The sequence below is a fragment of the Aulostomus chinensis genome, chromosome 22 (assembly GCF_037954235.1).
Source record: "Aulostomus chinensis isolate RoL2024-O1b breed Wild chromosome 22, RoL_Achi_v1.0, whole genome shotgun sequence".
NCBI lineage: Eukaryota > Metazoa > Chordata > Actinopteri > Syngnathiformes > Aulostomidae > Aulostomus > Aulostomus chinensis.
The window spans coordinates 7,705,001-7,726,587 of NC_141341.1; the positions used below are offsets into that span (position 1 = coordinate 7,705,001).

At 41.2% G+C, this 21,587-nt stretch overlaps 3 protein-coding genes across 9 annotated transcripts in view; 1 reads left to right on the forward strand and 2 right to left on the reverse strand.

Annotated features, from left to right (window-relative positions):
• Window positions 1–4,506, forward strand: part of ptpn2b (protein tyrosine phosphatase non-receptor type 2b) — a 16,052-nt gene extending 11,546 nt beyond the window's left edge. For 2 of the 4 annotated variants that reach the window (XM_086194198.1, XM_086194196.1), the window contains exons 9-10: window positions 260–355; window positions 3,637–4,505. In XM_086194198.1, the coding sequence (XP_086050324.1) occupies window positions 260–355; window positions 3,637–3,658 (118 nt within the window). In that variant the 3' untranslated portion in view covers window positions 3,659–4,505. Of the gene's footprint in view, window positions 1–259; window positions 356–3,636 lie in introns of all 4 variants that reach the window. The other 2 variants (XM_086194199.1, XM_086194197.1) reach the window with 2 other exon arrangements.
• Window positions 4,507–5,415: 909 nt separating this feature from the next.
• Window positions 5,416–8,627, reverse strand: psmg2 (proteasome (prosome, macropain) assembly chaperone 2). Its single transcript, XM_086194204.1, has 7 exons — window positions 8,446–8,627; window positions 7,811–7,982; window positions 7,144–7,202; window positions 6,940–7,058; window positions 6,660–6,839; window positions 6,127–6,247; window positions 5,416–5,824 (listed from the first exon to the last, which is right to left on the reverse strand). Exons 1-7 carry the CDS (start codon window positions 8,500–8,502, stop codon window positions 5,744–5,746), a joined length of 789 nt encoding a protein of 262 aa, XP_086050330.1. The 5' UTR covers window positions 8,503–8,627; the 3' UTR covers window positions 5,416–5,743.
• Window positions 8,628–8,750: 123 nt separating this feature from the next.
• On the reverse strand, window positions 8,751–14,555 carry LOC147240581 (uncharacterized). Of its 4 annotated transcripts, XM_086194200.1 has the most exons (8): window positions 14,375–14,554; window positions 14,063–14,171; window positions 13,162–13,377; window positions 11,069–11,447; window positions 10,578–10,749; window positions 10,165–10,343; window positions 9,975–10,071; window positions 8,751–9,674 (listed from the first exon to the last, which is right to left on the reverse strand). In XM_086194200.1, exons 3-8 carry the CDS (start codon window positions 13,336–13,338, stop codon window positions 9,518–9,520), a joined length of 1,161 nt encoding a protein of 386 aa, XP_086050326.1. In that variant the 5' UTR covers window positions 13,339–13,377; window positions 14,063–14,171; window positions 14,375–14,554; the 3' UTR covers window positions 8,751–9,517. The 4 variants fall into 4 exon arrangements, with proteins under 4 accessions (XP_086050326.1, XP_086050327.1, XP_086050328.1 ...); XM_086194201.1 differs by lacking the exon at window positions 13,162–13,377 and having other exon boundaries at window positions 14,375–14,555; XM_086194202.1 differs by lacking the exons at window positions 13,162–13,377; window positions 14,063–14,171; window positions 14,375–14,554 and adding an exon at window positions 11,919–12,024.
• Between the last annotated feature and the right edge of the window lie 7,032 nt (window positions 14,556–21,587).

The window sequence follows — 21,587 nt, forward strand, 5'->3', positions numbered from 1 at the left end:
CAGAAACGCAGAATTTCATCTGTTTATTTGGTGGTTGGCTCCATGCTTAAGTCTTATTTGGTCAGGAAATCCCTGTGTGTTGTCTGTAAATTTTGAGAATTTGAGAGATCACGTGATTCCAACCTACTGTTGCACATACGTCACATGTTGTATGGCAAAGTAGATTCTAGCTGAATTTATCTGGTTGCAGTTTAAAGAGAGAAGTGTACTTTTTTGAATCTGCTTTCCCTTATCTTATTGTATGTATTTTTCAACGCAGCAAACGACGCAGAGAAGACAGCATCTCCAAATCAGGCACAACCAAAACACCCCAAAGCAAGCCCAGGACAAACGACTCAGAGAAGAAGAGAAAAAGGTGATTCTTTCTCTCGTTTGTCACACACAAAGCCTCAAGTTCCATCCCCACATAACTTGTCATGCACTGTCAAGCTGCCTCATTTGTATTCATCTTTGGTATCGTCACCAGCTTGGTGAAGTTGCACAGCTGGACATGTTTAAATACTTCAGTTTTAGATATTTTCATCAACTATCTAGTCTTTTTTTTGGCTCCTATCAGACAGAAAGCGCAGCATTTTAAATTCATAATTTCAGCTGTCGAAGCAACATCATGCTACTTTGACTTTAAAATAACAAATAGGTTGTAATGGTGCAATATTCTCAGTACGGACATCGTGACAGGTCGCTAGTTTTTAGATTACAGATCAAGTCAGCCCATTTGGACAGGGATTTAGCCATTAGCTGGATATCAATGTGATGGTGGCAGACTTACTACATAAAACAGTCTTCATACTGGTTAGAAGGGCTTTTGAATTAGTTGCTGTCCAGCTGTAACTCGCCAACCAAGTTAACATCACTTTGTTTCAGGAGAATCCAAGTTTTAGAATTTAAAATATAGCTAGGTGTTCGCAGAATGTTGCCTCTGGTTCCGATTACATTTGCTTGGTTTAGTGCGATTGTAAATTCTATGCAAATTTTGACCGCAACACAGCAGCGTGACATGAGGCGTTTCAGCTGTGAAAATCAAATCTCTCGTTCTTTTTGTCTTGGCTGATGTCAAAGTCCCCCCCAAAATTGCACTGCCCTCTCAGGGAGGTGGGCACCATCGCCACGTCGATGTTAACACAAAGTAACACGCAAATTTCGTGGTGTACAGTTGCATAGTGTTGCTTTTGAGAGCTATTAGAACATACGGTGAGTCATTTTAAGGCAGGATTCTTAAATCCTGCCGAGAAAATGCAGACAGGCTTTGGTGATGCATGATTCAGCAGCAGCAGACATTCGACCACTAACTTGGCGTTCCGAATGCAAAGCCACTAATCTCGCCAACTGACATCTACTTCAGATGGGACAGTTAGATATGACCAAGCACTTATTTATGATGACAGTGCACCTACACAACTGACTTCATTTCTGGGAAAGCTTCCTTTGGCGTGTGACTTGTCAGTGTTGTTCCTGTAATACGGCCAGATATGCACCACTCCTGAAAAGGTCTGAATCTGCTGTTGTGGTTCTTCTCGGACAGTTTGGGCTGCATTTGCTGCACATGACCAGAGCTGACCTGTCAGGTGGGGGACACTTATGTCTTTACCTCACTTTGTGACAGAAACACCAACCAAGAAGAGCACATTTAGAGGAGGAGGTTTAATCACAACTTTTAAAAACAACTCCCACTCTCGTACATGGAGATGGAGGTGTGCGTGCGTGTGTGTCTGCTGTGTTTTGTGTGTTGGGGTTGTGTTTTTTTATGAATTGCTTGGCTGTGGTTTTGAGTTGTGTTCATTCTTGGCTGCACTGTAGCATGGTGTGTGTGGGTGTGTGTGTGGGTGTGTGTGCTTGCGGTTACTCGTTGAAGCTCTGAAACTTGAGTTGGAGATGAATAATGCAAGGTGTTAATTTAAACAGTTCAGCCTTGTCTTTTTGTACCACTTTTGCACTGCTGTGGTAATGCAAGCCTGCACTTCTCAAAGCAAGTGTTGCTTTATTGTTTTTGGAACTACGCTGGGAAGGACAGAGAATGCAGAAGAATCCATAATAAGCAAATATGGCAACTTTCCATCAATAAACAGTACATTCTTTTCCTGGATGAAGTTTGGGTCCATGACAACAAATTGAGCGGGTGCTCATTAAACTCTGTCTCTCTCATGATTCTGTGTTTTTTCTGGTGCCCCTAACTTCCCGAGTCTTGCTATATTTCTCAGCTTTAGCACAGTGCCTGTTGGTCTGTGGCTTTTAAATCGCACCAGTTGTGTTTTTGCCTGCTCGAATGGAAGTGGGACAGAAAAGTCTGGATCTGGGGAAACCTAAACTCGTAGTTTTATTTCTGTCCTTGAGGTAGTGCAGGACATTTGTTGCCCTGTCATGTATTCTTCCCGTAATGTCATTTTATTAAAAAAAGTTTTGTATTATATTGACATGGACAAGTTTTTGCTGGAAGAAAAACTCCAGGCAAGTACAAACGCAGCTGGGCAGCATTAGCTTCTCAGAAAAAGCAGTTTCATTTGACTGTTTCTTGGCAGGTATTGAACATGGCACAACAACAGTAAAATGTGTCCCTTCTGTCCGGGGAGCCTCATTACTGTCAAAAAATTGTTTCAATAAATCAATTATAACTACACAAAAGATGCTTTACAATATTGAATCCTGAGGTTTCATTTTTGCAGGCTAATTTTCCTAAACAGCTGCAGCATTTAGTTGGATCAATTTTTATTTATTTTTTTTAATCAGTAATCGCAGGAGTTCTACACTTAGCCTCAAAAACCTTCCACCTCCATAAAGGCTAAGGCGCTACAATTAAAAACGAAATGCGAAAAAAAGTGGAATCCAACCTCAATTCAGAAATTGCTCATTTCATGCTAGTTTTGGGCTCCAACTCTCAGCATCCTAGACTAGATCGTCTAATTGTATAATTCAACAGCTTAGCCGTTATGTCTGCAGTCCTGACGATTATTTGTCAAACATGTCAGCGTGGTAACATTTTGTGAGAGAACCTTTAACAGGAGTTAACGGCGGCGGTTCTAAAAAACAAAAACAAACATTCGTTAGAATGAAGATTCCGTTTTTAGTGATCATGTCCACCTTGTTTGACTCCAGTAATGAACTCACGTTCGTTAAGTGAAATGAACCGAATCGAAATCTGACAGCCACTTTTAACAACAACAAAAAAAATTCGGGGACGATAGAACAAAACTGGTGACTGTTAGCGTAGCTTCAGTGAGAAACCCCATCAAATCTGCATTCTTGCTGGGTTTGTGAAGAATAACAACATCTCTAATGACTCTGCGATTGTGTGCGAAGAATTCATCTGCGAATGTGATCTTGGTGTGGGAGAGACTTTGGGTTACTTCTTAGAATGTGTTCAAATTGAATTCCTTCTTACTTATTATAACTTCAGTAAGAAGATCTGAACACAGTGTGACGTGTTGCTTATGAAACCTGATGGCTGCACTGATAATGAATCCCACGTGGAAAACATCAAAGTGATCAGAGACGCAATTTCATGCCACAAGGTCAACAATTAACCCTTTTCTATTCCGGCGAATGTATTTTTGTGGCACAAGGTTCTTTTATCACTTTGAGCATTTCTAACAGAAAATAGCTGTACTTGATGTAGTTCTAATGTTCTGTGTCTTGTGACAGGGCTAAAACCAGTGATTGCTAACCACCTCCACCAGTGGGTACGTGACTACAGCTCTGGCAGCAAAGCCAACATCGGCAGGGAACTCCAGCTCGCTCCCGACCTCTGTCCTTCCTCCTCAACTCCAAACCACTCTTCCTCATCTCCACCTCAACAGCCAGCTATCCTCTCCACTGTTTTTATATTTGGTTCCAGCTCAATAGCCTCTTCCTCCTGTTAGCGGCACAATTCCCAGCATCTCCTCATTTCTCACCATCTTCTCTAAACCGTTTACAGCAGACACTTCTACATTCTTTGAAGAGAGCACATTTTTGAAAAAACACCAGCGCTTCACCCATGGCCACATCCCAGCCACCGCCTGTGCTGCTTCTGGAGTCTCAAAGTCTTTTTTTTGCTTTAATATTATTTGCAGCTCTGTCATTCTATTTTGCTTCTTTGCAGTTATGAGATTAAGACTGAATATAGGAGCTATGCATTGCCAATTTGTAATGCTGTTCATATGTGTATTTTTAGAAGAACTTTTTTCAGAAGCAGAAATTAAAATGTTCTATTTTTTTATAAGAGATTACTTGAAGTTTTTCACAGTGAAGGAGGAGTTGGTTTAATGAAAAGCACTGCCTCCTCCCACATGGGAAAATCAGTGGCATGTAATGTTTCCATGATGTACATAGTGTTCTTTTTAAAAAGATGTGTTTAAAAAAAAAAGAAGACATATTTTGCTTGTTTCAAAAAAAAAAAGAGACAATGTAACAGATTTGACTACAGTAGAAAGCTTATTTCATGACGTGTTTTCCTTTTCAAATGAAGCTGTCTTAAGTTCCTCTGTGTAATCTACCAATAAAACTGGTATCTAGTTTGCAGAACATGTCTTGGAGCTTTTCTGGTTATGACAGCGCTAACCTGTCCCTCAGGGGTTCATGATATACCAATGAGGTTATGGCAACTGTGTAGTAGTTGGACATTATTGGCAACAATTCCATTATTTGCATTCCGATGAAGTGTGCAATTAAATCCTGAATTTGTTAAAACACGTAAGCACAGCGATGTCAGCGTGATGGTAGTTAGCTTAGCATGAAGAGTAGTAGCGGTTAGCCTGGAACCGTCTCAAAGTAACACAAGCTTATTCAATTATAGTGGTTTAACATTCAGTTAGGGAGGGGAACTTTTTTCCATTCCATTTCCATTTTTTTTCCATTTACTAAATACAGGGGTACAGTTTCCAGCAGGTTTGCTTTATGAGTTGTTAGTTTAGTTCAAAGATAAACACCTAGCTTAGCATTATCTGAACACCATGTTGCTACACTGACTTGCAATTCACTTTATGTTCTGCAGTTGCCTCTTTGGATAGAGACAATTCAAGTCAATAAGTCCTCAGTGGCAGGTGGAACAATGCTACATTGGTGCAACACTTGTAGTTTTTATTGCATTCAGGGAGTGCAGAAGCATTTTCATGTGATAGACGTCTGATTCTCTGAAGTGACTGCCTCCACGTAAAAGAGGACGCAAACGCCAGACATTCCTGTCCCAACCGTCAACAACGAAACCTTCCAAAACAATGACGCAGACGGAGACAACCACAAACTTGTCACAGCAGTTCAGCGGGGTCATACTACGGATGTGAGTACTCTCTTGGTACTGCTATGTTTTGTTGTAGTATTGGGAATCAAATTACAGAGAGGCAGGACTGCCAGGAAAACTGTATGGCTCCTGGCCAGCTACTTTCAGTTAGGGGGGAAGAGGCTGTTTCCAGCTTTGGGTCCAGGCAGTGTAATACAATCAAATCTCCAGAATAATTCACACCGGATACTTCTAACAATATTTTTATTGACAAAAAAAACCCACTGCTGTTGAAGTGCACATTATGGTCAATCTCATGACGTGATGTCATGTTGATACAATTATAGATTAGCATTTAACTTTTTTTTTTATCATGAAAGCAACTGAACATACTGCTCTTTTGGTTGATCAGATTAGGACAGAGAGAAAACCAAGGTCAGTCCAGTTGAAGCTATGATGGCGCGTAAGATCGAAGTTGCCAGAGAGGCACAGGACACATTCCTGCAGCGCTCAGAAGCCAACTGTAAGCCAGAAATAACAAAAACCTGTGATTCAGTAAAGGTCAGGGGGGATGCCGCTTCCAAACAAGAGAGTCCAGGAAGTTGGTATCTTCCATTTGTGGGGCTCCTGGCTCTGAAACGAGACATCAGATGAAACCGGGACACTTTAACAGTTAGTTTTCTTATTTTTACTTTTAGTCAAATTGGTACAGTTTTGAAGTTTCTAGCTCCATTTTGATTCTGTCTCTCTTAGATGTTCTTTGTATGATTCATAGTTTTTATTTATATCATTCTGGTATTCAAACACTGCCCTCTGTTCATTCTGTGTGTAGGTGAAAGTTTGCTGTTAAAAACAGGAACAAAAACAAAACAAAACAAAAAAAAAAACTTTGATGGACCAGTAAGTGTGGTACCAGATGATTGGTTATCACTTACAGGATTGTCCAGCAGGTGGAGCCAGTCGTTCAGGTGATTGACGAGGGTGAAGGCGTCTGGGATGTTATCACCCTCTGAGCAGAAGATGAGCAGCACCGCCAGCGGGACGTCCTCTGCACAACTACACCAGCAGCACAAATATATGCAAAACAGAGTAACATTACATCTGGTTCTGGATAGGCTCATGGAACAGTGTCATATGCTCTTAGCGTAAAAACAAACTCAAAATAATGAGATAATTGAGCAGCATCAGCATTTAAGACTTGGAAAGAAGTACAGAGGGCTAAAATGGTCATAACAAAATAAAAGCATGCATGACTCAATGAATAAATTAATGAAAGTTAAAAAAAACATGTAGTACGCACAGAAATATAAAAATAATCTTTTCTTATGAATGTAATCATTTTGATGACAATTATAATGACAGCAAGTTTAGGCCTCCATACAGGAAAAAAAGCCCATCCAACCATTTCTTTTTCCATTATTATGACCATATTTTATTCCATACACACACACGCAGCTCGTTCTCCTACCTGTCTATGTAGAGGGCTTTGCTAATGCCTCCTCCGGGAATGGAGAGTCGAGGCTCAGTGTTCGCATCCGTCACTCCCGGGAAGGCCGCCGCTCGCTCCATCTCTCTCCAGCCCAGCTCCTTCAAGGCGTCTTCACTCACCTTCAGCAGGCTCGGCGTGATCAGGTACCTCAAAGGGGTGCTAACACACACACACGTATGCATGCACGCACACACACATGTGAATAAACAGCAGAGGGACAGAAATGAACTGTTAACAAAGTCTGTGCATTCTTATGTACTCTCGCAGCTGTCGGTCGTCCCTCTGGTAGGCGTGGCTGCTGGACAGAACCACAGTCCTGGAGAACCCGCTCTCTTTGATCCAAGATAACAGCAGCTCACGGAACTTTTTGGATTTTGTCTGTGATAAAAATAGACATGAAAGCTGTATTAAATGTGGAATGTTACTTCTAGACCATTACATCCACTACAAACTGTGGCGTTACCTGGACAACTGGCGCCCTGATCTGAAGAACCGCCAGCTTTAGCTCTGCTGCTGTGTAAACTGTTGAAGAGAAAAGGTTGTTATTGTTATTTGAAGATCTCAGATTAATTGGTGACAGCGTCATGGAGATTTTTGTTCAGTTCATCACATTGGTGTCAACCTACAAATCAGGAGGGGGGATCTGTTAATCAAAGATGGCAAATATACTGTTTGTGCTTTTCAGCTGCACACAAGTTGGAAAACATGTTAGAAGCCTAACGTCACATGAGAATCAGTGAAGTCCATTTTCTATACCGCTTACGGGTCACAGGGGCCTGGAGCCTATCCCAGCTGACACTGGGTGAGAGGCAGGGTTCACCCTGGACGGGTCGCCAGTCTGTCGCAGGGCCATCATGAGCAACTAGGGGCTCAGTATCTTGTTCAAGGATACTTGGACAGGGTCACCGGGGGAAGTGAGGATCGAACCAGCAACCCTTCGGTTGCTAGACGGCCACTCTACCTCTGAGCCATGGCCCCCCCCCCCCCCATTTCATGTTGACAAGGCTAACTTCCTGCTTACTGTTGTAACAATAAACCCTTTTACAAATGGCTCTACAATCTTCACCCTCCCGATTCAATAAACAGCATCAATAAATGTATCATTTCAGCTTCAGATTTTAAGGCCGTACCTTCTGCGGCCGTGTGTAGCTCCTCTGCGTCTTCTTTGCAGGTGGCGTAGGGGTTGTTCCCCACCATGGGGATGAGACAGTCTGTGTGCAAGAAGCCCACTCTGCTCAGGTTTAGTGTGGACACGATGAGATCCACCGCCAGCTGACCCACGTTGCCCACCGCAACAGCTGGCTGAAGTCCCAAACATAAGAGAAGAGAAGGAATCATGTTGCTGCTTATTCTTTACAAGTCAGTTTTGATGACTTCATTAACAGTTAGCAAGCCACATGACGTCAGGAATTTCTCAGGGCTCCTCATCAGCATTGAAAACACGATTGCAAAAATAAATAGATATGTTTCCAAATATCTTGTTTTAGGTAGAGTTAGCTTGCAACAATGCACCAGTTAATATGTTCACCTAATAGCAGGTCAGACATCTTCAGATCACTTCCGCCAAAATCCATGTTAAAAAAAAAAAAATAATAGTTTTTCATTGGTTCCACCCTTAAATGTATTGAGCTCTTTGCCTTTGGTTCAACCCTCGATTGGGTTCGTTAAAATCGGTCGTTTTATTTTACGAATAATTCTGCTGGAAGTCAGACAAATGACAGAAGTTGAATAAAAGCAGCAACAACAAACTCCCGGACTCACTCACCATGACGAGGGTGAAATCTCTGAAGCGAGGCGGTGACTTCTGCGACGATATAAACATGGTTTTGGTTTATTTATTAACTCTTCAAACTAAAATATTAAATCTTTGAGCGCTTTCGCTTCTATTTTCATGACTTGCGCTATGGTCCCTCCGGCCTCAATCTCGGCGTCGATTGCATTTGACGCAAGTTTTAGTAGCCGAAGTAAAACGCCTGAGTAAAATATATCCGTATAGTTACATTTTGGAAGAAATACTCGAAGAAGTTCGATAAAAACTTGTGCGTTTATCTCTGTGGCTTTTATTAGCAAAACATCTAGAATTGTTTCCGTTTCTATTACGAACAGGCATATCTACGGTCAACTGCAGCTCGACAAAGATTTTATTGCAAATAAAGATGTGCAACTGCTTTCCATTTTCCTATAAAATACAGATATCAAAACAGATCGTAAAAGACATTAAAGCTTAATATTACGACTAAATAAGATTAAAGTATTGTTCAATCCTACGTATGCTGTTTAATATGAAAGTCATAGTAAGAATAAGATTTTTAAAAAAAACCACATATACTCATCAAATTACATGTACTAAAAACAAGTTATAAGACCATAGAAAAAAACCTGGGAAATAAATGAAATCATGGAAAGACAAATTTGCCAGAAAACTTTCTAAATTAAAAATGTTGCAGAGGAAACCTTTCCTGTTTCAGCCCATTTCAGTTTCACAAATCATCCAAGACTTTTTGTCAACACATGAGCGGAGCGGACTGCAGACGCAGAAGGGTCAAAAGTTGTTTTTTTTTTTTTAATCATTTGTTTTTGTATTCCTCTCTATTTAAACAAAAAAAATCTGACAACATTTTCATGCTAGACAAACATCGTTATCATCAAGGAATCTCCACCTTTACCGAAGGAGAGATTCTTCATATACTTGTCACACGAACGAGTGTTTATCCCTGTAGTAGATCAGAACAGTACAAAGCAACAGTGTACGATGAGGTAAACCCATTTTCAAGAGTTAAAATAATGCCAACAATTTAAAATTTCTCGCTAATGCCACTAGACGTTCTGTTGGTTAATTATTTCATCTTGACTTCATTCGGGACTGCTTGGCCTTTGACTGCAGCGAGGGCGTTTTCTACCATCTTCTCCACCATCTTGAATATAGTTGTGTAGGTGTTGGTGCCAGTGTGGGGGGTGATCAGCACATTTGGGAGGCCAAGGAGAGGATGTTCCCTGGGTGACAAGAGATGGTCTGGGGTTACTAAATATAATGTTTCAGTCCATCCATACAAGAGCAGGGTCTACTTGTACTCACGGCCTGCACAAGTAGAGTGAATATAAAAGACAGTCGAGGTTTGACAAACGAGCTAAAGTTGCATTAAACTGAAAACACAAAATTGACCTGATGAAGTTGCTTCAATTGCCTATTTACATCCAGGGGGAAATTCTTGATTTGCAGCTTTGTTTCTATTTGTATTGTAAAATTCTGGTGATTCTGAGTGAAGAGTGTGGGTGTTTTCACAGAGATGAGACCTGGGCAAAGGTTCAGGGTGAGTCACGTCTAACGCAGCAGCTCCAATAGTCCCAGACTGCAGAGCTTCGACTAAAGCATCCTGGTCAACGACGAGACCTGAGAGAGCAGAATAAGGTTCAAGACTCTAGAATACTTGTTGTTGTTGTTGTAAGTTAGGAAGTCAAAGTCTAGAAAACCAATTCCTGCCACCTCTGCTGACATTGACCAATGTTGCTGTGGGCTTCATGAGGGACAGCTCCCGGCGGCTGATTAGGCCCATGGTTTCAGGCGTCAGGTTGACCACCAGAACGACAAAGTCTGAGCTCCTAAGAAGGTCGTCCATGTTCTCGCAATAGGTCGCCCCCACCGCCTGCTCATCCTCAACACTCCTGAACAGCACCGGGAAAGACGTCACCAAAAAGATGACTTGATATTTTTAATCTGTCAGATTCGAGGTCGCAGAGGTAATGTTTATAAATTGGCAACGATTTTTGATTGTCACTCAAAAAGTGTGATAAATATATGAATACAGTTTCTTTGCTGAGTGTTGCAGAGCCCATATTTCTCGTTGTTTCATCAGCAGCATCTTTTTCAAATAACATATTTAGCTGTCACACTCCTACCTCCTGTTTCTGTTGTGATACAGGATCTTCATGTCGAATCCTTTGCATCTTCCAGCGATCTTATATCCGATGTGTCCCATTCCTACGATGCCCAGAGTTGAGCCTGTGACTTCAACTCCCACTGGGTACTGAGATATATGAGTGGTTTTTGGGTCCACGGCTATTTGGTGACCTATAAAGAGAAGGACCAAAACCTTGAAGTGAAATAGGTTTTAAATTATTTAAAGGGCTTTAAACGGTTCCAATGCCACAGAGGTTCCTGATGTTTATACATTTAGTGCTGCTATCTTCATGTGTGTACTTTACGCTAAGAGTTGCTCATTCGATGATATCGTCATCTTTCAATCAAACATGGGGTAAAGCAAAAAAAGTACAGTTTCAAGGCCAAAGTCATCAAAGGCCATCAGTCTTGTTGTAGTTACATTTCCTCTAAAAGCTGCAAAAATTCATAGCTTCGTATTTGTAAGAATTGAGTTGACCTTTGACCTCACCCTCAACAATCTTCCGTGCCGATGCCAGAAGCAGACCCATGGCCATATCTGCAGTGGCGTCGCTCACCACACCAGGCGTGTTGGTCACCTTCACCCCGAGACTGTTGATGTAACGTACATCCAGGTGGTCGATGCCGACTCCTCCGTTAGAGACCACCTTGAGTGCAGGAAGCAAGCTGAGGAGTGAGGGCTCTGTTTCCGGGAGGTTCTGCCACACGAACACTGCCTGGATTTTAGGGCCGTGCAGCTGAGGGTTCTGTAGGAAATCTCTGTGACAGATGATCCGGAAGTGTTGCTTTATGATGTCAGCGACTTCTTCCAGGTAGCCGTGCTCGCTCACCTCTGAGATCAGAGCCCACGGTTTGTCCTCTTCCATCATCTATGAGGATAAAGCAGATTTGGTTCATCACATGTCCTGGACAGCTGAGGCAGAACTGAAAACTGATCCTCTGTGGACTTTTCATGACATGATAATGTGATGTGGAAACCAGGAAGAGGCCACCTGGTTTGTGGTAACGTAATCAACTACAAATGTGTTTGTTTGCTCTCATACATGACCTGCAATTTTATGATATATAACATGCTTTTGAGATGAAATATATATCAACATACTGCATCGCTAATCCTCTTCAGTCAAAACCATAATCTGTTTTTCTGGTTTCCAAGATGGACGCCTCTATTCAGAGCATCTGAATTTACTGACAGAGAGATTAATGAACTGGAGTGACATCAGAGCGGTGAAACCTTTTCCTTTGTCATGTGTGAAGTTCATGATTCAAACATGAATGAGGAGAAAGTCAGCAGGAGATTATTAACTTGGAAAAAAAAAAATGGAGGTGACTTCACTCACAGGAGGTCTTATCGGTGTCCTTGTGCTCTTGACCCAGGAAGGAGCACTAAGTCAGCTTGAAGGATTTCAAAATAAGAGTATTTTATAAAGTCATGACAACGACATGAAATGTCAGCAGTAATTGTGATAATCCTTCACCTACAGCTAAGTTAATATGATGTGTGTTTTTAGGGATTTTGCAGTCAATGATTCATCTTAAATTTTAGTCTCATCCGATATATCACAGAATAATTTTGTCATTATTTAATAAAAGAATAACAAAAACAATGTAAAATATATCAATCAAATTCATTGTAACTGAGAGAAGCAACAATTTTACTACTTGTTTTTATTTTTAAAAAAACAAACATCGACAATTATTTGAAAATTGTGTGTTTTTTGAGTTTTTGTAAAGTGAGAATTTGTATCAATTTGATGTTAATTATATTCTTTTATTTTACAGAACCACTGAATCATTGTTCCAGAGTTTTAAAATACCATTCGCAGCATATGATATACATTTTAATCACATTTGCTGAAAATGACAAATAGGCCATTTAATGTAATGCTGGAGTGAAATATATCTGTTTAAAACCTATGAATATCAAATGTATATGTGTGTGTTTGTGTTTCAGAATTGTAAAGACTGTGTTTGAAATCTAGCCAAAGCAAACACAAATACTGACTGGATGGATCGTGGTGGACTTTGAGCCCATTGCCCCCCCTGAGGCCACTGTTGGAAAAAAATGTTAAACGTTCACGTGGCATTTTTAATGTGATAAAACACCACTGACCTTTAGTGAGTTAAAAAAAAAACAACAACCCAATAACTGAAGAGCAATAGTGTCCTTTTGTGTACAGGAGCGCAACACACACGTGAAATATTTATTGGGAACACCAAGAAATCAAAACAATCATTCTACAGTTCTGCAGTTTCATTTGGCTTTCGTCCAAAAGGACGTACAGCACAAGCAAGAACTGAGACTGGAGGTAAAAACCTTAGCAAGTACGAAAAGGTGGAGAAGTTCCAAGTTTGTTTTTTGTTTTTTTCTGAATATGATTTAACCAAAACTGACCATCCATCCATTTTCTTTCGCTTGTTAGGGGACACGGAGGGGGCTGGAGCCTATCCCAGCGGCTTTCGAGTGAGAGGCGGGGTTCACCCTGGACAGGTCGCCAGTCCATCGCAGGGCCAACAAATATTGACAGACAACCATTCACACTCACAGCCACGCCTACAGTTAGTTTAGAGTATCCAATTAACCTCGTCCCCTCTTGATGTCTTTGGACTGTGGGAGGAAGCCGGATTCTCTGGAGAGAAACCCCGCAGCCACAGGGAGAACATGCAGACTCCACACAGAAAGATCCTGCTTCTGAGTTGGGGCTCGAACCTGGAACCGTGCAATTTTGTGCAAGTTAAAGACCAGACGTGCTGCTGCATTCTGGATCATCTGCAGAGGTTTACATGCCCGTAGGAGGCCTGCAAGGAGAGAGTTGCACTAGTCGATGCATGAAATCACAATCACACAATCCTATACCAGAGGCTTTGTGGCTGGTTGTGTCAGGTAGGGTCTGATCCTCCTGATGTTAAAGAGGGCACATCAACCAGACTGAGCAGTCGAGGTCAAATGCACTGACCCCTGGGGTACCCCTGCTGATAAGCCATGGGATTCAGACACTTCTCCGCGCCATGACATTCTGAAGCATATTATATATGCCAGTTCAAAGACTGACCCTTGAGGGATTATGCTAATAATTTTACATTTTTTACAAGCATGAGTTTAGCATGTAATATAAAAAAATCAAAGCTTATATGTTTTAAGGATTTTTGCCCAAATTATAATTAAGATTCCTTTAGGAGAGGCATTAATATAAATCATAACAATGGATTTTATTTGAAGCCCTTGTCAAGATATTCAAAGATGAAAGTAGGTCCTGCTGACATGAGCACAGCTGGTTAAAGCATGGAAGCGGTTCCTGGTGACTTTGACCAAACAAGCTGAATTCGATTATTTAAGTGAAATATACAAAAAAAAAATCCAACCCATCAGTTCTTACTGCATCTTTAAACCTGACCTCTATCGTACCCTTCCAGTCAAGGCCAGCTGGAGATTATTGTCTCTGCTAAAAGTTCAAACTCTGCACAGAACCCATGTTTGTGTTACCTTGATGTGTTGGTGCACAGATCTGTGGACATTTGAGGCTTTGAGGTGCCGGGACGCTTGTGTCGGGCTCCACAGTCTTCTCATGCACTGGACATAAATACTTGGCATTCTGTTTGAAAAGTTTATGACAGAAATACTTTTAATATATTGAATTGTTTTATACTAACAAATACGTAAGTTAAAAAAGAAGCAGACCATGGGTAAACTACACAATGTCACAACATTATCAGTTTGCATAATACATTTAATAATCCAAAGAATGAGGATGACTGTATTTGTTGTTTTGAAAAAAATGGAGTTATAGTGTCTTACCTTTCTCAGGGGTCGTCTCAGGACTCTGAGGTGGGAGGAAGACATTTAAGTGTTCCTTCATGAGCTCTGACCTCCCATTTCCTTAAAATGTAACTCAGGAGGCTGATCTGAGTGGGACAATGCTATTGCACAGATTGGAGGGTTGTTCCATTGAAATTATGGCTGCAGATGCCCCAGCGTCAGAAACTCCAGGGTGGATATTTCACAATCAAGCAAAGCACCCAATGTTCAAAAGAACAAAGTCCTGCTCTTGGTTCATGTTTAAAGAAATCCAGTTTATTGCAGCTTTTTTGCTGTCCACTTCCCTAAATCCAGGGGTTAATCAGATTAGGTCACTGAGGGGAAATCAAGCAACTGTAGCAGCAAATAATAATCAGGCTGCCTAAGAAAGTGAAGAGAATGAAAACTAGCACGTACATAAATAAATGCTGACAATGTGTAAAAGACAATGTCATCATATTCCACAATAAAAAGGGATGTAATACCCAAAGGCACATGATTCACACACACACACACACACACACACACACACACACACACACACACACACACACACACACACACACACACACACACACACACACACACCACCCTGTACACTCAAATCCCTGTGAGAGAACTGGGAAAAGACAGGTGTGAGGAGCTGTGGGAATGAGATTTTTATTTTTATTATCATTATTATTATTATCATTATTATTATTATTATTATTATTATTATTATTATTATTATTATTATTATTATTATTATTATTATTATTATTATTATTATCCATCCATCCATCCATCGTCGTCTTCCGCTTATTCCTTACTAGTAAGGTTCGTGGGGGGGGGGGGGGGTGCTGGAGCCTATCCCCAGTGGCTACGGACGAGAGGTGGGGTTCACCCTGGACAGGTCACCAGTCCATCACAGGACCAACACATAGAGACAGACAACCATTCACACTCACAGTCACACCTACAGTCAATTTAGAGTATCAATCAGCCTCGTCCCCTCTTGATGTCTTTGGACTGTGGGAGGAAGCTGGAGTACCAGAGAGAACCCACACAGGAACAGGGAGAACATGGAGACTCACACAGAAAGATCCTGTGCTGGAGCCGGGGCTCAAACCCAGAACCTTCTTGCTCTGAGGCCACAGTGAGGACCACTGCACCACCGTGCAGCCCTATTATTATGATTATTATGATTATGATTATGATTATGATTATGATTATGATTATGATTATGATTATGATGATGATGATGATTATTATTATTATTATTATTTTCAGCATTAATCAAACAGGTTACAAGTGACACATTTTGATGGAGAACAGACCTACAACCTATGACTGAATGACCACGGTTGATTAAAGCCTGCAGATACTCCAGGTGCCTGTCTTACTTCACCACTAGATGGCAGTAACACATTGACATGTGGATATGTGACGCAACCAGTTAACTGCTGCTGAAATGTTTGAGGGCTGCTGCTGCCCACCAGTTGTGTCCTTCCTGGATCGGATGACACCAGCCTCCTCCAAGCATGGCAGAATTTTCTAAAAGTTTTGGCTTAAAAGCTCTTAAAATGATCAGACGTGTGCATGTGACCTCTCACAGAAGTTTTAGTTCATATCGTGTTTCAAAACTTCCAGGGGTACTTCGTTTTAAAATGTTTTTGATGTCTCTTTTAGAGCTCTACGTGGTGATACAGTTGCCAATAATAACGGCCTATAGCAGCCCCCTTTGTCACCTGCAGGGCTTGTTTACCTGATCTGGATCTTCCTTGATCTGTTTAAAACTAAAGGAGAAAAAGCTTTTAGGGTTCCTCACATGTGCAGTTCTGTCCCTCTGGACATGAGAATCTGTTGACAATGTAGGCATTTATGAATTAGCTCCAGATCCAATTACTTATAAATGCCTTCTTGTCATTTCTAATTTGTTGAGTTTCACTACGTTTTTTTATGTTTTAATTCAAGTCAATTACCAGAAAAAATGATATTTTTGTGTAAATGATTCCAATAGAACTTCTTGTGACCCCTACAAGCAAACTTTTGCTCTTACAATTATCCTTATAGGCAACATCCCATTAGCAACCACTCTACTCAATGAGAGTTTTAAAACATACAGTTTAAGGGCCTTTTCTTACTTTAGTATCTTTGTGTTGTCAGTATTGGGGAAACAAAATGTAAGTCAGTTATTTCCCTCAGTTTAGAGTTTCTGATTTACAAAAAAACCAAAACAACTGAAGGTCCAACTTCTATCAGAATTTTTTGCTGGGATCCTGAAGTGCACGCTCTTAAACGCCAGTTTCAGCATCTTCCTGCTGCTCAGGGACATCTTGACAGGTGACTGCACCAGACCCTGAACTGGAAGGGGGCACCAATAATGGATGGCTAAGTTCTGTCCTGGGGCCATCAGAGTTTCACGTGAATTTACTTCCATATTGTGTGTGAATACATTTAAATTTGAGGTCTCTGCACGGTCAACTAATTAACCTTCAACCTTGTTTGGTTGTGTGTCCATGCAACAAGTCAGAGCCATATGTGCATGGCAGCTGCAGATCAGTAGCTTACCTGCCTTTCACTGATGCATAATCCCACCAGTTTAAATCACGGTGTCCTCCTCACTTCCCTCCTTCTGCCTTATCACTCCTCCTCCTCCTCCTCCTCCTCCACCATATTCTTTCTCCACCTTTCTACCACCTGGATACTCCTCCTTTACCTCCATCCTCTACTCTGTTAAAATCCTCACCAGCTCCTCCTTCCTCATTGCGGCTGTCATTAAAGCTGTTCCAATTTCCATCTGCTGCCATAACAGGTGGGTTTTTAATGAAGTGCTGACTCATGTGGCAGGTGCAGCACTTATATCTCTGCATCAGTAAGTGAACATAAAAGAATGCCAGATCAGATGTTTTTTTTTTTTGTTTATTGCATTTTAAAGGAAATGCATCGCATGCTGAATATCACCCCAGTATTTGCTGAGAATCACCATCCCATGACAACTTCCCAGAATCACCAAAGATGACAGGATGTAGTTTGTTTCATGTCACGGTCTCGTGTTTGCAGGCAGGTGAGGATTTAGCAGTGGTGTCATAGTTGTTACGGTTCAGTACAGATGAGACGCTGAGTGATGGAATCCTTAAGTAAACGCTGGCTCTCTATAATTGCTCTGTGACGTGAGTCCACGGGCCCGTACTGACTCAGCTTATCGGCGCTGGAGAGCTCTTTGAAGTCAAAGTGTACTTGCTTTCACTCAGCCTCTCTGAGCAGATAAAAATACACCCCTAGGACAATAGAGATCACTTTGCTGTAGGGATCATAAATGGTGTTTGGTGCGATTGGTATTATATCTGCTGCTTTGTTTCTGGCTGTAAAACCAGATCTGGGAGTTTCCATTTATTTTCAGTCCCTCATAAACTCTCCAGTTCTTCTCCTTCATCAACTTCTGAAACTAATAAGACACAGCAAAGAATCCGAGAAAAAGTGGTTAATTGTCTACAGAAAATGTGTTGGTGGCTAATAATTCGAGTATAGAGAGGTCAATTAATCTTATCCAAAGGAGGGAAAAGGATTGAGGCCTTCTTATCAAAAATACCGATATTACAAAATTAAAAAAAACAACTCCTGCATCAAAATGCTGAACAAAACTACAATATCATCTAAAAAAGATCGGAGCAACCTTTGTACAAGCATTTCCTTTGAGTGTTGGCCTCCTTTGACAGGGAGATATTACCTTTTAACAAGTTACTGCAACCGTGCATATACTGTTTTTATCTCTTTGCCACTGCGGTGTTCAATACCGCTTCAAAGTCCTCACTTAATAGTGAGATACTTTTAGTATCCCTACATTTGGATTCTAATGAAAACACAATCATCTCATTTCATCCTCTTTTTAAATATGCTATTGCAGTCCAGAACATACAGTGGATTTGCATGCATGTATAGTTTGGTTTTTAACTCTTTTACTTTGCATGTTTGCAGCAGACAGAAAATGTAAAATAAGTGGGTAAATCTCTTTCATGCATGTCGACTCTCACAGGACAGGACATCCTTCTCAATGATAAAAAGTCAAATGTCTTCAGTGACTCAGGCTTCCCTGTGGTCTTCCCTCCTGCAGACACACGCTCTCTCTCTAAAGTTCTGAGGAAGCTCAACACGCAACTCTCAGCATGTTCTGGTTGAGAATAAATTCACCTGCTGGATAATCCAGTCAGCCTGAGCATAAGTCTGCTGAGTGTGACGCACGGCGCTGTGCGATGAAGTAACAGGTCGGCTCAGTGGAGATGGCCTTGTTCTCTGACTGCAAGAAGATCATCTGCTCCTCAGAGTGCAGATGCAGAGGGCATCTACACCTGCAAATATGGTCCATACGAAGTCCGATTTGGGGGCAGAAGCAGAATCACCAGAAAAAACAAAACCAGTAGCATTTTTGATAAATAGTGAATTAGACCCAACAAAAAACATGGAATGTGCATGATGATTTCACCGATTGTAAGTGATGGGAACAACAGTGGAGAATATTTCAATTTCTGTGCTTTTCTCCTCCATAAGATCATGCTCTTCAGCCAGGGAACGGCTGCCAGACAGCTTAGCTCACCTTAAAATCATGGACATGGAGTAGCAGCACAAGGTTAGCTCTGGTTAGGTAACGGATAATCGGTGCGAAGAGGTTGTTGGTCTTTTACTGTGCAGATCAGTGGCGTCTCCATCCAGCACTCAGCTACTTAGCCTGTCTCTAAAGCTGCTGTTACCTAATGGCAGAGCCCGTGTAGAGCCATGGGTCGGCTGATTTAGAAGGTGGCTCTCCAGGTCAAAGCCTCTTGGCGATTGAGCTGCAGCAGACCAGGCCTCACTGGTGTGTGTGTGTGTGTGTGTGTGTGTGTGTGTGTGTGTGTGTGTGTGTGTGTGTGTGTGTATCGATGAGTTGGGGATTGCTCTTCAGTGGACAGCCAGTCAGATCAATGTTATGCAAACCTATTAGTCAGAAGGTTGCAGAGCAGCTTCACAGTCGTCAGGGCCTCTCCCTCAGGGTCACTGATGAGCCGTCACCTCTGTTACAAGGGAAAACACATTGTTGTCTGATGGTTAAAGGTCATAAATGAGAGTCCCAGCTTTACTTTGGTAACAAATGCTGAGATCAGATAAGTATTAATCACCAGGAGTGGTGAGTCATCAGACCTGAAAATAAGTCAGCATTGTTCCAAAGTCAGTGGGTTATTTGGAATCAGGTGCAGGTTATGTGGTCTGCGATTATCACAAGCATTAGATACTTTCACATGTAGCACTGACGAATTTTAGGGCTTTTGAGGATGTGTAAAAATGGTGGGTGCTAATTGCTGAGAACATCGCATTTCATCACATCAAACACGTACAAGAAGACAGAGGACGCATAAAACTTAGTTGTGGTGATGTTGAAGTCGTGTATCTGTAATGTAATAGACTGATAACCTAACATTATCTTTCTACCTTTAGCGATTGCTAAATTATCTTCCTGAATGAAATGTGTCTCCTAAATTCAGACGTGTACTTCTGGGTTGCCCAAATAAGACACAACATCCCAGCAGCACTCAGTGCAATGGTACAAAGGACAATATGAACATTAATGCTTGGTGATATTATGATATTCAAGCAATCACTAAATATTGGATTAAATAAGTATAATATGGTAAAATAAGACTCGATGAAATAAAATAAGTAAAAAAAGACGGTACAAGAAAAGATAAAATACGATAAATAACACAAGATTAGATAGAATTACTCAGGTGAGATAATACAAGTGTGATAAAACAATGGTTAGGATGTTTTTGCCCCATCTGTTTGTGCATGTTTGCATGCAAGTGCCTCCGTGGTTGCCTCTTTGTGAGATTATATAGTCTGCATCAACTGAGGTCCAGCCTATAAATTTATTCTACTACAGATTATTTTCTTTTGCATATGGTTGGAGCTTGACATGCACACATTGAAACCTCCGCGCACGGCAATGCGAAGGATTATAGGATCGTTTTCCTGGTGAAATATTAAGAAGGAAGATAGATTGCTCTCAGTTGCTTTTGTTAAGTTATGCATCCTTGTTTAACACCAACATTGCAAACAGAGGTGAAATCTGTGAGAAATGTGTGTATCCCATCCATGTGTTTCACAAAGCAAAGCATGTGTTTTTCTTTTTGATTGCAACGAATCATTGTGCATTAAGTCTTTCATCGAGGTCAGGTTTTTGCTGACTCAACAGAAGGGAGAAGGTTCTAAGTGTGCTTTATAAGGCCATTAAGAAAATGCTCTTGGGAACCTTGTCTGAGTAAACCTGAGGCTTTGACTTCCACTAATCATCTTAGGCAAAGCGTGGCTCCCAATGTGCCTGCGCGAGAACACCTGTACAGGCCAAAGGCATGGTGGTTGTCATCATAAGCTCTCTCATAATCATCGTGCAATACTCAGAAACACGCTGGTGAAGCTTATTATGTTGTCACTACAACAGAACATCTCAAACAATAAAACTTGTTCGTCTTTATCATGACCGAGAAAAAAAGGCGAGGTGCAACAAGATTAAAAAAAAGACACAATAAAATAAACCCCCATTGCGGACAAAACAAGGAAGCATCCCTTTGCTTCAGGTTGAATTTGCATTCTCTGCAAATGTGCATCAGATTCAGCTTCGGGGTCAAATATGAGCTGTGTGCACACTGGTCTCCCGCAGGCTTGTACAAATATGTTTCAGCTATCAGAAGGTTTTGAAACTATCACATATTTCGCCTTGATTTGCTCACGTTTGTGAAATGTTCATCGTCCTTGGGGACAGCGACGTGGTTTGTGAGTGAGCTTTGTCAGTTCATTCTTAAAAATAAAATATTACACAAATGAGAGATGATCCCCTTGGCGATACGGAATAGTATAAGACAGATGATAAGAAGCACCAAAAATGTAAAAAAAAAAAATAAAAAATGCTGATGTATATAAAAAAGATTTAGAGGCAAAAGCCATTTGTTGTGTATCACTGCAGTATTTGTTTCATCATCATGTAGTATAAAGTATTCCAATAACTACAAGAACCTTTGCAAACACTATACAAAACGAAAAAAAAATACTTTATTGGTCAGAAAACTACCTCAATGTGAGGTACTAATCACTGTCCAGGTGCTAGGTTCTTGTTGCCAGGACAACACCAGCTGTCATTGGCTGCCGGCTTACCACGTGACGAACCTTCCTGACGTCACGGCGGGAGGCTGCAGGGGCTAAGCAG

Excerpts from the sequence above, each read along its gene's own strand:
- psmg2 (XM_086194204.1), bottom strand. The coding sequence starts at position 8,502 with ATGTTTATATCGTCGCAGAAGTCACCGCCTCGCTTCAGAGATTTCACC. Across the intron at positions 7,983-8,445 it reads GAGATTTCACCCTCGTCATG|CCAGCTGTTGCGGTGGGCAA; the intron begins GTGAGTGAGTCC and ends TTGGGACTTCAG. Across the intron at positions 7,203-7,810 it reads GCTACACACGGCCGCAGAAG|TTTACACAGCAGCAGAGCTA; the intron begins GTACGGCCTTAA and ends TCTCTTCAACAG.
- LOC147240581 (XM_086194200.1), bottom strand. The coding sequence starts at position 13,338 with ATGCAGCAGCACGTCTGGTCTTTAACTTGCACAAAATTGCACGGTTCC. Across the intron at positions 11,448-13,161 it reads AGACATCAAGAGGGGACGAG|ATGATGGAAGAGGACAAACC; the intron begins GTTAATTGGATA and ends TTATCCTCATAG. Across the intron at positions 10,750-11,068 it reads GGCACGGAAGATTGTTGAGG|GTCACCAAATAGCCGTGGAC; the intron begins GTGAGGTCAAAG and ends TTCTCTTTATAG.